The 15,131-nt window shown below is 49.5% G+C and overlaps 1 protein-coding gene across 2 annotated transcripts in view; it reads right to left on the bottom strand.

Annotated features, from left to right (window-relative positions):
* Nucleotides 1-15,131, bottom strand: part of VWA5B1 (von Willebrand factor A domain containing 5B1) — a 254,817-nt gene that overhangs the window by 32,021 nt on the left and 207,665 nt on the right. For both annotated transcript variants that reach the window (XM_088466310.1, XM_088466311.1), the window contains exons 13-14: nt 13,435-13,615; nt 8,424-8,605 (exon numbers count right to left, since the gene is read on the bottom strand). In XM_088466310.1, the coding sequence (XP_088322436.1) occupies nt 8,424-8,605; nt 13,435-13,615 (363 nt within the window). The remainder of the gene's footprint in view (nt 1-8,423; nt 8,606-13,434; nt 13,616-15,131) is intronic.

Here is a 15,131-nt window from a genome sequence, read left to right as displayed (position 1 = left end):
TCATTTGGAGAAGCAGCTGTGAATTTTGAGATCGTCACTCTTGCACGGCTGTATCCGAGCTGCCTGTCAATCATCAGGGATCATGCCCAAGAGCATGATGGGGGGCGTTACCGGAAAAGTGCCGCACTAAACATACTAGGTTGAATTTACGTCTCCGCTCGCACCATCTCATTTAAATAATATGTTCCCGCAGGATTAGATCTATTTTTTTCCTATAAAATAGTGGTTCTCAACGCCAGTCCTCTAGTACCCACAAGAGGTTGTGTGCTGTGGAAACAGGTGGGATAATGACTGACCCAAGAAAATAGATTAACTCACCTAGTGAATGATTAAAGAAATCCAGAAAACATGACCTGTTGGGGGTACTTGAGGAGTTGAGAGCCACTGCTCTACAGTGAAAAATTCCAGAGTCTACAACAATTTCTACCAACGCACGGTGGAAAGTTTATGCACCCCTGCAGCAGAATTGCACCTATATTTGTGCAGTAGCGACAACTTCTGCACATTCATCAATAATACTTACTAACGGAAAAAGTGGGACAAACCTTCACGGAAATTTGCCAATGCTAAGTGGCATATTTATTTGCTTTTTGGAGGGTCTGACCTAAAAAAAAAAAAAAAGGTCTGCACTAAGTACAATTTACGCTTTAAATTCTAAGGTCACACTGGCAGGGAAGCTGCAGCTTGCAAAAGTCACCACTTCGCCCATATACACCCAGACGATTGAATGTTTTCCAAGAATACAGAGTTGGAAAAGCCGCCAGACGCTGGGTTCATTCGGCCACTTGTCCGGGACCCCAGGGGTCACCGTCAGAAGCACTTTGCAGTTATTGTAGTGGCTGGATCACTGTGGGATCACATCAGGATTTACGAACGTCCAGCGGGAACGTTACAATCATTTATCAAATGAATTTCATTCTGATTAATTACTGGTGGGCAAAAGTTTATGTTCAAGCATGAAATGCTCTGCAACGGACATCAATATACACCTGTCAACAAGTAGGTGGAATGGTGCAATGCTCTGCAGTTCTCCAAAAATCTGCAAAATGTAAAGTTGAAGAGTTCAGCAGAAGCTGGAAATTGATACCAGTTAAATTAGCCCCGTAACAGGTCTGCAGTGCGCCCTGTGCCTCCGCCACTGACTCCTCCCCCAACCTATGAGTGTGCCCTGTCGTAAACAAGTGCCGCAAACGGTTGGTGGGTGAGAAGAGATGGCAATCGGTAAGGTTACCATAGATGGCGAAATAGCAACTGGCCAGCGATGGTAAGCAACTATGTAATGGATGAACATCGATGGTTTCACCAACCAATGATCATCCCTGTTCTTTAAATGACTGGTCCGTGGGCCAATCAGAACCAGGGGGTGCGGCTTTGCTGGTGTTGGGGGCCAAGCTATGCTCTATGCCCTGGCACCTTGTAAGAAAAAAAGAAAGCATTCGGTTGTGCTGTTCCACCGATGGAGGGAAACCATCTGGTTCTCCCCCATCGATGGTAAAAAACATTCTACATTGGCCATAAACCCTCAATGATTATGAATCATCAATGGTCGATGGCCATCCCTATGGGCAAATACTCAATGATGGTCTAGCTGCAGCCGTAGCCAGAGAGTCCCATGGATGGTCCGTGTGCCCCAGCACTGTGTGAGGCGTCTTTCCCCACAGAGTGTGCGGGAGGCGGAGGAGCAGGTCAGGCTACGTCGGCCTCCGCCCTCAAGACATACCGCCATGGGCAACAGCACCGGCTGCACCGCCCTCCTTATGGCCCTGTGTTAACTTTACTCAAAAAAGTCTGTTTGAAACTCAGAAACACACTGTTGCTGCTATTTGACAGAAATGTGTACAAGAGAGGATACTCACGAGCGAAATCCTGCACCCACGGAAACAAACCGCGGAGTGCACCGACACTTGCTTTCATATGGAGCGTCAGTCCTTAAGAACAATCTGTCTAATGGCGGAAAGTCTTTTTCTGAGTTGTAAGCTGGTGATATCATGCATTTTTAAAAATCTGTATTTGACTCGGATAGTTGCATTAACCATTTTAAATAATTTCAGCTCATTAAGTAATTTTATTTCCTTTCTGTATTTTTAATAACCGTCTCATTTTGATGTACAAAAAATAAGGGTACAGAGCGTATTTTCTGACATGGAATCAGCCAGGGGTGTGACGAGACATATAAAAGGGCAATTGTGGACAGCTTACATGGACATGCCGGGTTTTGACAGCTAAGGTGGGCCACCCTCGCCCATGGGACGTGTAGCGTCTGCACCCTCTAGGGCAACGAGGCCTCTGAAAGCAGCAATTCTAGCTGAGCACTTGGGCAGAGGATCGGCAGGGTTACACTAATGCTGACACTTTGAATGATCAGCCCAGAATAAACACAGTGATCAGTGTGATGTGATAATTATATCAGTCATCCCTGTCATTTGTTGGTGATATTTAAAGTCTTCGGGAAATGATGCTGAACCCCACCTCAGCCCCGGGGCCATGGGCTCCAAGCAACAGGCGGCTACAGAATTAGGGTACTGGACAGGGAGAAGCCTGAGCGGAGGCGTTACGGGACTTTAGGTCAGTAACATGAAAATGATCTAATCAGATAAATACCATGAAATAAAGGCCGGCGAGGAGACAGGAAACATTTTAATACCTAGAAATGAATATATGATATAATTTAACCTTTAAACATTAGGGGGGGAGATGTACTAAGCTTTGTAGAGTGATATAGTGGAGAGAGATAAAGTACAGACCAATCAGCTCCTGTAATTTTTCAAACACAGCCTTTAAAGTGACAGGAGCAAAATTAGTTGGTACTTTCTCTCTTTCACTGTATTCATCAGTTAGAAATAGATTATCTCACTACTGCTAGGTATAAGGTCTGTGACCCATTAAGTTAATTTCTGATTTAATTATAACCACGCCCCTGCGATGCTGTGACCCCGCCCCCTCCTGCGGCCACGCCCTCCCAGCACCTGTGCCTGACAGAACTTTCGGTGGCCCTTGTTCGGCTGGCTTTGTGGGCATGCATAGTATGAACAGCAGCCCCATTGTGACTGAACCCAAGCAATGCATCACTATGTGCCCCAACATCTACGTAGTTTTACACTGCAATGTGCTATTTCCTTGTTACGTGTCCTGCTTTCCTCTTTTCTGATCATCTGCCGTATAAATAAATGAAACTACTTGTGAGTGTAGCTGGGGAAGGTGTTACTGCGAGGAAGCCGCGGTTATTTCCACCCTCAGGCTGATCTTTTTTTGGAAGATATATTTAATAGCCCCCAAGGAGGAGACGGTCGGCCACCAGAACTGCAGAGGATTAAGCCAGCTGTGCTGGGATTAATGTCCATGGCGTGGGTTGGGCGCCAGGCTCTTTTCTTGGTTGCGTTGGAACGCTGCAAAATGAGATGCAAGGAAGTCCTTAACCTGGGCTGCGTTGCTATGGCAACTCCGGAGAAGTCTCCTTATATAGTGTCCCATTTCTGGGCCTCGCTCGGAGAGAGCTGAGAATACAGCACAGGGAGCGAGAGCGAGATGAGATACTTAGCACCAGAGAGGCAGCCAATTAACGTGCACGCCATTCCAACCGTCTCCATGAGCCCCACGCTCTCTTGGGAGGCGATAAAAATGAATGGGGAGGCAGAGGGCTTCAGAAACTCCGCAGCGTTATCCCGCTGGCTGCGCTCGCCGGCCTGTACCCATCTACATTTTACCTTTCCGGTGCCAGACACACGGATAAGGACCTTTACGTATTACGCCATGTCACCTGCAGCTTTAGCACTCAAAGAGTTACTGTTACATTACCCACATAACCGAGATCTGGAAACCAGGAGGGGGACGTAGGTTATTAAATATGAATTATATAGTAGGATGAGACGTATTTTTATTTAAAGTTTTTTTCCCCGGACAGTCGCATTGCCCTAATACATAGCGAATACTCAAATACGATGTGACAATGGGACGGCCCTGGTAATAAGTATCCCCTAACATATATTGCAGACCAATATTCATTACTGTATTACGTTGTGTAAGGATAAGAATGACATGTCCAGTTTAGGAAATACACTTTTATTATATTTTTCTTCTTGTGAAAATCTTTGTGAGAATTATATTGATAGTAAGGTGCAAATTTACTAAAGGTCGAGTTTGATCCATTTATTATTATTACCCTTTTTTTTTATATGGTGCCACAAGTGTTCCGCAGCGCCGTTTTACTACAGACAAACACGTTGAAATCACAGGTCAAACGCGAATTTAGATGGCAATAGATGGCATTATACCATCGGAACACACATTTAAGGCTTATGTAATAGGTTGCGAGCTTCAGCCGCTGCGGGAACTCCTGCGGGTCTTTCTGTATTTTTTAAAGTGGAAATCATTTTAAAGGCAAAAACAGCTTGATTTTGCCTATAAAATGATTGCCGCTTTAAAAATACAGGAAGGCTCGCAGGAGTTCTCGCAGCGGCAACAGAAAAACGATCAAGATCGCAACAAAATCACATCAGAATAGAAGAGATAAATAGACATGCCTGTGAACGGTGGGTTTAGCTGAAACACTGCACAGATCAGTAAGATCTGTGCAGGCTTTGTTATGTTAAAAAGTAAAGAAATGGTTCATGTATAAAAAAAAGACAATTCCTCCCCCACCCCCCTCAAAAAATAAAAAAAACCCAGCCCTGGACCTGTCAGCCTGGTTCGGCACTGGGAATTTGTGGGAAAAACTGTGTGGGGTCCTCCCGATTTTCCAATAACCAGCACCGGGCTGAACCAGCTTGGTAAATCTGACAGCTTCGCAACCGCTATAGAAACCTTTGGGTATTGCGGCCGCTGTCGGAAATGCAGGGACGGCAGCAGATATCCGCAGCGTATTGTACTTTTTCCTGAATTTTGTATCATACCCACATACAAAGCCGCTCCCAGCGTCCCAGGGACAATACATCTGTATTATGGGGGCAGAGGAATTGGTATAAATATGTAGATTAAGCATAACGATGCCTAGTGTGAGGCTCATCTCCAAACGCTGTCTTTTCCCTTTTCGCCCAGATTAGCAGCGGAGTCGCGCACAGCAGCACATGAAACGCCAGCACCAGGAGTCAGTGTAACCTTGGACTCTACTTTTGTCGCATTAGCAGTGTGAGTAATATGATAATTATAAGTAAAAGTCCCATACATACTTGTTTCTATATTGTTTGTGTACTACGGGAGGGGTATGATATGCCAGCGGCTGAATAACCAAATCCCGACGCCAGAAGTCCGATCAGTGAAGATCCCGACTGGAGCGGTAAGTAACCTAACTCTTACCCCCCCCCCCCCCCTAACCCTCCCTTGGTGTTGCCTAACCCTAAACTCCCCTTGGTGTTGCCTAACCCTAAACTCCCCCTGGTGTTGCCTAACCCTAAACTCCCCCCGGTGTTGCCTAACCCTAAACTCCCCCCGGTGTTGCCTAACCCTAACCTACCCTGGCCGCACCCTAAATCTAACTCTCCTGGGGGGTGTCTAACCCTAACCTCCCCCCAGTGGTACCTATCCCTAACCATTCCTCCCCATAGCCTACCCCAACCCTCTCAGAGGGGTGCCTAACCCTAATCTCTCCCCGGGGGTGCCTAACCCCATCCCTGGGGAAACTGTAATACTTACCCGGGTCCTAACATTCGGGATTCCGGCGTTCGGGACAGTGATGGCGGTATCCTGATCTCCTTCGGAATAGCGGTGTTGGCATTTTCCCTACCGTCGGTATATTGGCGGCCGGCTTCCCCTCCGCTGGCATATTAACTGCATCAGCTCTACTACTATTCAATTCCTAATCACGAGATGTATTGTGCAGAAAGCGATCTCTATTAATATACTCATTAGTGGTCACACACCGGAGTCTGGTGTTAGGGACCATGTCAGCCATTCAGGGGGTGGCTACATTTCAGTGATCTAGGTGTTCAGGCGCCACGCTGCACAGGCCACGCCCATTAACGGCAATAGGAAGCATCATGTGTTTAACACGTTTGACAAACCACAACTAATGTTTGGAGCCCATGCATGTATTTCAATCATCTTGACAGTGGCGAGAGGTCAGTTTATCATCCGTCACTGTGTACCATGTCAGCGTGTACAGGGATTGTCCCGTCACTGTGTACCATGTCAGCGTGTACAGGGACTGTCCCGTCACTGTGTACCATGTCAGCGTGTACAGGGATTGTCCCGTCACTGTGTACCATGTCAGCGTGTACAGGGATTGTCCCGTCACTGTGTACCATGTCAGCGTGTACAGGGAATATCCCGTCACTGTGTACCATGTCAGCGTGTACAGGGACTGTCCCGTCACTGTGTACCATGTCAGCGTGTACAGGGATTGTCCCGTCACTGTGTACCATGTCAGCGTGTACAGGGATTGTATTGTCACTGTGTACCGTCAGCGTGTACAGGGAATGTCCCGTCACTGTGTACCATGTCAGCGTGTACAGGGATTGTCCCGTCACTGTGTACCATGTCAGCGTGTACAGGGATTGTCCCGTCACTGTGTACCATGTCAGCGTGTACAGGGACTGTCCCGTCACTGTGTACCATGTCAGCATGTCCAGGGAATGTCCCGTCACTGTGTACCATGTCAGCGTGTACAGGGAATGTCCCATCACTGTGTACCGTGTCAGCGTGTACAGGGATTGTCCCGTCACTGTGTACCGTGTCAGCGTGTACAGGGATTGTCCCGTCACTGTGTACCGTGTCAGCGTGTACAGGGAATGTCCCGTCACTGTGTACCATGTCAGCGTGTACAGGGATTGTCCCGTCACTGTGTACCATGTCAGCGTGTACAGGGATTGTCCCGTCACTGTGTACCATGTGAGCGTGTACAGGGATTGTCCCGTCACTGTGTACCATGTCAGCGTGTACAGGGATTGTCCCGTCACTGTGTACCATGTCAGCGTGTACAGGGAATGTCCCGTCACTGTGTACCATGTCAGCGTGTACAGGGAATGTCCCGTCACTGTGTACCATGTCAGCGTGTACAGCGATTGTCCCGTCACTGTGTACCATGTCAGCGTGTACAGGGATTGTCCCGTCACTGTGTACCATGTCAGCGTGTACAGGGATTGTCCCGTCACTGTGTACCATGTCAGCGTGTACAGGGACTGTCCCGTCACTGTGTACCATGTCAGCGTGTCCAGGGAATGTCCCGTCACTGTGTACCGTGTCAGCGTGTACAGGGATTGTCCCGTCACTGTGTACCGTGTCAGCGTGTACAGGGATTGTCCCGTCACTGTGTACCATGTCAGCGTGTACAGGGACTGTCCCGTCACTGTGTACCATGTCAGCATGTCCAGGGAATGTCCCGTCACTGTGTACCATGTCAGCGTGTACAGGGAATGTCCCGTCACTGTGTACCGTGTCAGCGTGTACAGGGATTGTCCCGTCACTGTGTACCGTGTCAGAGTGTACAGGGATTGTCCCGTCACTGTGTACCATGTCAGCGTGTACAGGGATTGTCTCGTCACTGTGTACCATGTCAGCGTGTACAGGGATTGTCCCGTCACTGTGTACCATGTCAGCGTGTACAGGGATTGTCCCGTCACTGTGTACCATGTCAGCGTGTACAGGGATTGTCCAGTCACTGTGTACCATGTCAACGTGTACAGGGATTGTCCCGTCACTGTGTACCATGTCAGCGTGTCCAGGGAATGTCCCGTCACTGTGTACCATGTCAGCGTGTCCAGGGAATGTCCCGTCACTGTGTACCATGTCAGCGTGTACAGGGAATGTCCCGTCACTGTGTACCGTGTCAGCGTGTACAGGGATTGTCCCGTCACTGTGTACCATGTCAGCGTGTACAGGGACTGTCCCGTCACTGTGTACCATGTCAGCATGTCCAGGGAATGTCCCGTCACTGTGTACCATGTCAGCGTGTACAGGGAATGTCCCGTCACTGTGTACCGTGTCAGCGTGTACAGGGATTGTCCCGTCACTGTGTACCATGTCAGAGTGTACAGGGATTGTCCCGTCACTGTGTACCATGTCAGCGTGTACAGGGATTGTCTCGTCACTGTGTACCATGTCAGCGTGTACAGGGATTGTCCCGTCACTGTGTACCATGTCAGCGTGTACAGGGATTGTCCCGTCACTGTGTACCATGTCAGCGTGTACAGGGATTGTCCAGTCACTGTGTACCATGTCAACGTGTACAGGGATTGTCCCGTCACTGTGTACCATGTCAGCGTGTACAGGGAATGTCCCGTCACTGTGTACCATGTCAGCGTGTACAGGGATTGTCCCGTCACTGTGTACCATGTCAGCGTGTACAGGGATTGTCCCGTCACTGTGTACCATGTCAGCATGTATAGGGAATGTCCCGTCACTGTGTACCGTCAGCGTGTACAGGGATTGTCCCGTCACTGTGTACCGTGTCAGCGTGTACAGCACATGTAACAACACATCTGAGGAGGTACCTGTGGGTCATGAATGTCCGGGCCTGGGGTGTCCATAGATTGCAAGTCCTGGATTTGTATTCTGCATAGTGGGCTCCTCTCCAGGGATGCGCTGGGGTCACTGGCCGTGTGGGACCTTGGCATGGGCTGTTGGTCAGCGATCTGACTGGTGCTATAGGCTCTACGCTGAAAGCCAAGATCGGCTGCAGTAAAAGAAGACAGTGATAGTCACAAGTCTGTCTAAAAGCCCTCAGTACATACAATAACCGAGCCTTTTGCCCTTCCCGAGATACAGCGCCAGATTCAGAGGTGCTCGCTAATCTCAGGCAATACCGATGTTCACGTAGTTGTGCGATTAATTACTGGTGCAGAAAACCCCTATGACACAAGCGTTCCCCTCTGTGTACAGACAAAGGAGCTCTTGTGTACGGGGCTGCTGGTAACACCACTGGCGAGGGAAAATCATGGGCGTTCCTGGGCAGCGGCTGGGAAGTGGCTGGAAGTGAACGCGCGATATGGGAGTGTCGCAGGTGTGTTAGTGAAAGCGGCTCCGTTCTCAGACGCAGAACCGCAGCCACTGAAACCATGTTCAGACAGGGATACCGCATCTGCCATAGGCCGGTAGTGCACATGATGGTGGTGCACATGATGGTGGATTGTCTTCAATACCCGACGATATTGCACCGTGCAGCAATGATGAAACATTCAGGTGCACGTAGTACACAAGGGGGAGGCTGGAACTAGCATTTGCATTTTATCGCCGCCGCGACTCCACAAATATTTGCAGCTAGCGGCCGCTACTGCGCGCACGGCTGAGTAAGGCCCACAGTGTCCCAAGCACTGAGTGAGCTGAAAGTCATAGGGCCTGATTCAGCAAGGATCGCATCCGCGATGACGCACGCAATCGTCCGATTGTTGTGTTCTGCGCATGCATCGCAGTGTGCGTGTGTGAAGGGGACTTAGCACGCAGTGACTACGCAGAACCCAACGCAGAGTGATTGTAAGTAAGGTCAGAGCTTGTGCAAGTGTGCGTGAGTCTGCGATGGTGCTCAATGTTACCGATGGTTTCGCAATCTTACTAAGGCCCTGATTCAGAGCCGCTCGTAAGCGGCCGCTCGTTCATTCTGACCGATGTTCGCACATCTGCGCATGCATACGGATTTTAATAAGCATGCGCGAACCAGTCAGTGCGGCCGAAAATCGTTTGTTCGCTATATAGCGAATGCCTGCTATTTTCAGTGACAGGAGGAGGCGTATGTGGGTGGTAACAGGGAAGGTGCTTGAAAACGGGGAGTGGAGATCAGAACGCAGGCGTGCTTAAAGGTCAAAACGGGCGTTTTAAGGGAGTGCATAATTAATACAGCAGCGTCATTGACCACGTCACTTGTTTTTTTTTTACTCCGAACTGCTCGCAAAATAGCGGTTGAAAAACCAGCCACAAGAATAGCGAGCAGTTCATACGCTGTATGATGTACTCGATTAATCTAATAAATAACGGACATGACGTATGGTGCGAGCGGCCAGGGGGCGTATTTTTCAAAATTACAACCGCAAGTTTTGCTCGCTCGTTCAGACTTAGAGGCGTGAACAGACCACAATTAGCGAACGGTTCATTTGAATAGCCACCCCTTGTTTTAGAACGAACGACCGCAAATAGCGAGCGGCTCTGAATGAGGGCCTAAGTGTTACGGATGTGTGTAAGGTAAAGTGGGCGTCTTTATGTTAGCCTGCATATGGCATTGCGATCGCAATTATTAGCATATCTTCGAAGTGAGACTGCGTGTGTAATCGCTATTGCGATCGTTACTGAATCAGGCCCATCGTTTACCCCGGATTTGGGGCGGATACTTAGTAGAAACAAAAAAAAAAAAAGCAGTAACTATGCATCTGGCCCAAAGCAGCTGTCATACAAGGGGGAAATACTTTTATTTGTTTTGCATGTGGGGTAAATAAATACTACACGTAGCCCACAAATGCTGCACAGCTTTATTCTAACACTGCAATTTAGATTTGAGTTTGGACTCTAATCTAATCCTCTACAAATGTTACACCTGCACCTTCCCCTCACCCCGCGGCACAACATGGTTTTACCAAGGTACAAAGGGCCTGATTCAGAGCTGAACGCTCTGACCGGAGCGCTCACTCTGAATCGGGGCCTCCTCCATGAAAATGGAGCGGCCACCTGGCCGCTCGCATAGCTGTGGGTGACCACCCACAGCATATGCGAGCGTCCATGATGATGGTCGCGATGGTCTTGACCATGGCGACCATCGGACTTGCGACGGAGACCCTGCGGTAGGGTCTCCCTGCCACAAGCCCTGGAGTGATTTTGGCTCTATCAGAGCCAAAATCACTCCCACTGACATCACTAGTGATGTCAGTGGGGCCGGCTTCAGACGGTAGGCGTTCCCATGGGAACGCCTCCGTCTGGCAGGCACGCCCACCAAAGGGGGCGTGCTGTCACTCAACATCGACAGCACGCCCCCTTTGGTGCGAGACCCGGAGCAATGGAAAGCCCGTCGCTCGTCTGGTTTCGCGCATGCGCACGACGGAGCTCCCTCCGTCGTGCGCATGCGAAGTGGGGAACATCGACCTGCTTGCGAGCGTCCTGCCGCTCGCAAGCGGGTCTGAATGACCCCCAAAGTTACTGACTCCATTTGTCTGGACATTAGCCGTGGTTCAGGAATTAGGAGCCAGGAGACGCCACGTGGACTATGGTCTGTAGAAGGCAGAGAGCATAGCACTGTGTATACTGGGGAGGATATGGGGTTCCCACCGTTCTGCTGGTTCCGTTTGCCAACAGTGGTTAATAACAAATAAGTACAGATAGGACAGAACTTGGCTGTAAGGAGAATCGCTGCCAATACGCAGTCGTTTTATGTAGTAACCAAAGATCATTAGTGTAGGACGGGGTAACCAGTAGCCAGGTAAGCAGGGTACCTAAGCTAATAGCTGGTGGTGCCTAACTTAATATTTATTTACTGATGCCAGTGGACACAGATCTTCCCTGACATAGGGGTCTAGTTACTAAGCAGTGTTAGGAGACAGAGTGAAGAGTGATAAGAAAGTGATAAGGTACCAGCCAATCAGCTCCCAACTGTCATTTTTCAAACATAGCCTGTGAGATGACAGTTGGGAGCTGATTGGCTGGCACCTTATCACTTTCTTATCACTTTTCACTCTGCCTCCTAACACTGCTTAGTAAATAGACCCCTTATTGTCTGCTGACGCGTATAACGTGCTTTCCCCACACACACAGTTATTAGTCCCGCTATTACCACTGCAGGGTGTACAGCTGGGCCTGAGTGTATCTTCCTGGGGCACAATGCAGATTTCTATCCTGCATATTAGCACCAACATTGCCTGTGCATCCATCCTTATACAGAACTAGACGCATTTTGTGCTGACAAAAATCAGTATGTTTTGCCTGGTAGGGTACGGGATGCCAGCGCTCGGGATCCAGGCAGTAAAAATCCAGACGCCAGCATCCTAACAGCACCTGTTGGTAGGTATCCTAACCCTCTCACTCTGCCGACTCTAACCCTCCCTCCCCGATGCCTGAACCTAACCTCTCCCCCTAGTAGCTAAACCTAACCGCACCCTTAGCCTAACCTTCCCCCCCAAGTGCCTAATCCTAACCTCCTCTCTACTGCCTAACCCTAACTCTCCCCCCAACCCCGCTACTTACCTTCGGGAAGCCGGCGCTCGGGATTCTGACAGGTGGCGGTATTATAAACGCCAGCATCTCCTGCGCCGGGATATTGAACGTATCCCATCTTGCTGTGAATAGTATTTCTGTACCCAATTCCTGCTCAAACACAGTAAGAAGCCGAGGCCTTTGCTAGCTGCTGCTTTAGCACATTTATCTCAGACACTTGTACGAGGGCTGATTGAAAAGTAATGAGGCTGCCTCTGTTTTTCTGTCCCATAGGTAGACGTGGCAACACTATGCTGGTTATTGTGAAGCTCAGGGCCGGGTTAAGGGGAGGCGACAGGGGCGGTCGTCCCTGGCCTCCAACACACAGAGGGGCCCCCACACAGGGTCGGTGTGACCCTGCCGAGAACAGGTGTCCAGTGGCACCTGTTCCCGGATTGGAGGCTCACTGCGGCGATCCGGTGTTACTGTATGCAGCGGCACAGTCAGTGCTGCTGCATCCAGCACAGAGCGAATCCCGAGTCCTCTCACCGGCGCCATGTGACACATTACGTCCGCGACGCCGATGAGAGGACCAGGGAGCAGCTCTGCCGGGAGATCACGCCCGTTTGCCGTCCCTCAGGTAAGTCCCTCAGGTAAGTTAGTTGCGGAGTAATAGGCTTTGCGGGTAGGAGGGAGGTAGGCGAAGTGGGGAGGGGGGAGAGCTCTGTGTGGCTTGAAGGGGGCTCCTAGTGTTCCCTCTAGCTCCGGCGGGAGGCAGGGCGCCGGAGCTAGAGAGGGCATGTCCGTGCGCGCGCCTAAGGCGCGCGACCGAGAAGGGGGCGTGGTCATAAAAAGGGGGCGTGTCTATAAGACACGTCCCCTTTTCGCCACTCTTGGGGGCGTGCCCGGCACTTACGGACACGCCGGGCAGCCCCCAAGCCCTGCAGACAGGGAGAATAGATGCCGGGCGCCTGCGCCCGGCGTCTATTCTCCGGCGGTGACCGGGTCACCGCACATTTCTTCACCCGCGGGACACTGCGACCCGCGGGTGAAGACGGTTCCCGCAGGCTGTTAGGGCAGGGCGCTTTTTGCCTTCCAGAAAGAGGGCAGGGCGCCGCGCCCCGCTAAAACAGCCGAGCGGAAACGCTAGGCTCCCACAAGCCTTAATCCGGCCCTGGTGAAGGTCATACATCGATGTGTCTGAACTTGCGGTTGGACTGCCGTAGTCTTCTCTGTACCACTGCGAGTGGAAGATCTTCATACGTTTCATCATGGTGGATGAGGAAGACGTGTCTGCGAGATTACGTCAGAGATGTGTGATTGAATTTCGTGTTACACTTGGGTACTCTAAATGGTGCAGTTGGCCCTGTACCGCAGAACGGAACGGCCACTTACCTGGCTCGTGCTCTCCAGCCAGATTCTCTTTAGTGTCCAGGAATTCCGAGCTGTGCTCTGACGGCAGACCAGGGTCTTGGTGACCCCTCGATCCCCCACTTCCAGATGAGTCTTGTGACTGGAAGAATACGGAGCTCCCTGACTCCTGAGATCGCATCATACTGTATCGCCGTCTTTTGTCCTATCGCACACAGGGAGACAGAGAGGAGACGCTCAGTACTCTTTGCCTGGCCATTATATTATAAATCTGGAGGCCTCTCTCACTAGTGGGAGATACAGAACCTATTTCCCTGTTACTTCATGGGGTGCGGAACCATTTTGTTGTAGCCCGTTTTGTCATAGTTACTTCTTCACTCTGTGGAATGGTGCAGCCACGCTGCCAAATGTCCCCAACTTGCAAGGGACAGTTCCAGGCCTAGAAGATTTGTCACTGGATATATCCCTATTTTTCTGTACTGCATTAACCATGCATGATGGGGATTGAAGTGTACGTAAGGTTTACTGAAACAGTCCCTCGTGTAACCTGTGTAGATGCTGGAAAATATGTGACTGTTATTATAATCTGCAACAAATAACTTTGTAGAAAGAGTAGCGACAATGGGTTATAGGAAAATCCCGACCCCGTAACTGAAGGGAAATATTACAGAACAAAGTTATACAACATTATAAACCATTTCTGAATTCAATCATTACCTTACTGAACTATTGTAATTTCACACCGGTTATTGTATGATTGTATGATTGTTTGTCTTTCAGGAAGCAATAGACAATAGATAAACGTGTGAGCACTGAATACAGTTGAACCCGACCACGGCTTGCTCTACTGTCATATCTAAGGGCTCTGCTGTCATATCTAAGGGCTCTACTGTCATATCAAAAAAGCATACCATCAAATCGAAGGGTTATACTGTATGTAATTTCGATACCATCATATGCAAGTGCTCTAGTGTCGTATCTAAGGGCCCTAGTGTGGTATATAAGGACTTCACTGTCATTTCTAAGGGTCCTACTGTCATATCTAAGGGTTGTACGGTCTTATTTAAGTGCTCTACTGTCTAATCAAAGGGACATACTCTTATATCAAAGGGAGATACTGTCATATCTAAAAGTTGTACTGTGGTATCTAATGGCTCTACTGTCATATCAAAGGGACATACTATCGTATCTAAAGGCACTACTGTCATTTCTAAGTGATCTATTATCCTTAGCGTTGAACCTAATTACGCTACTGTCATATCTAAGCTAACGATCCTACTGTCATATCTAAAGGATCTACTGCTGTATGTAATGGCTCTACTACCGTATCCAAGTGCACTACTGTCGTATCTATGGGTCCTGCTGTTGTATCTAAATCATACTTGCCTACTTATGAAAAAGCATGTCAGGGAGAGTGTGAAAGCACCGCCTATGAGCGCGGCGGTAAAGTGGGCGTGTACTGCTACATCTGAGGGGTGTGTCATACATGTGATAGGCGTGTACTACTACATCTGAGGGGTGTGTCATACATGTGATAGGCGTGTACTGCTACATCTGAGGGGTGTGTCATACATGTGATAGGCGTGTACTGCTACATCTGAGGGGTGTGTCATACATGTGATAGGCGTGTACTGCTACATCTGAGGGGTGTGTCATACATGTGATAGGCGTGTACTGCTACATCTGAGGGGTGTGTCATACATGTGATAGGCGTGTACTGC

The sequence above is a fragment of the Taudactylus pleione genome, unplaced genomic scaffold (genome assembly GCF_031769625.1).
Source record: "Taudactylus pleione unplaced genomic scaffold, aTauple2 ptg002751l, whole genome shotgun sequence".
NCBI lineage: Eukaryota > Metazoa > Chordata > Amphibia > Anura > Myobatrachidae > Taudactylus > Taudactylus pleione.
The sequence above is the reverse complement of the archived record's forward strand: the minus strand, read 5'-3'. Positions and strand labels throughout refer to the sequence as shown.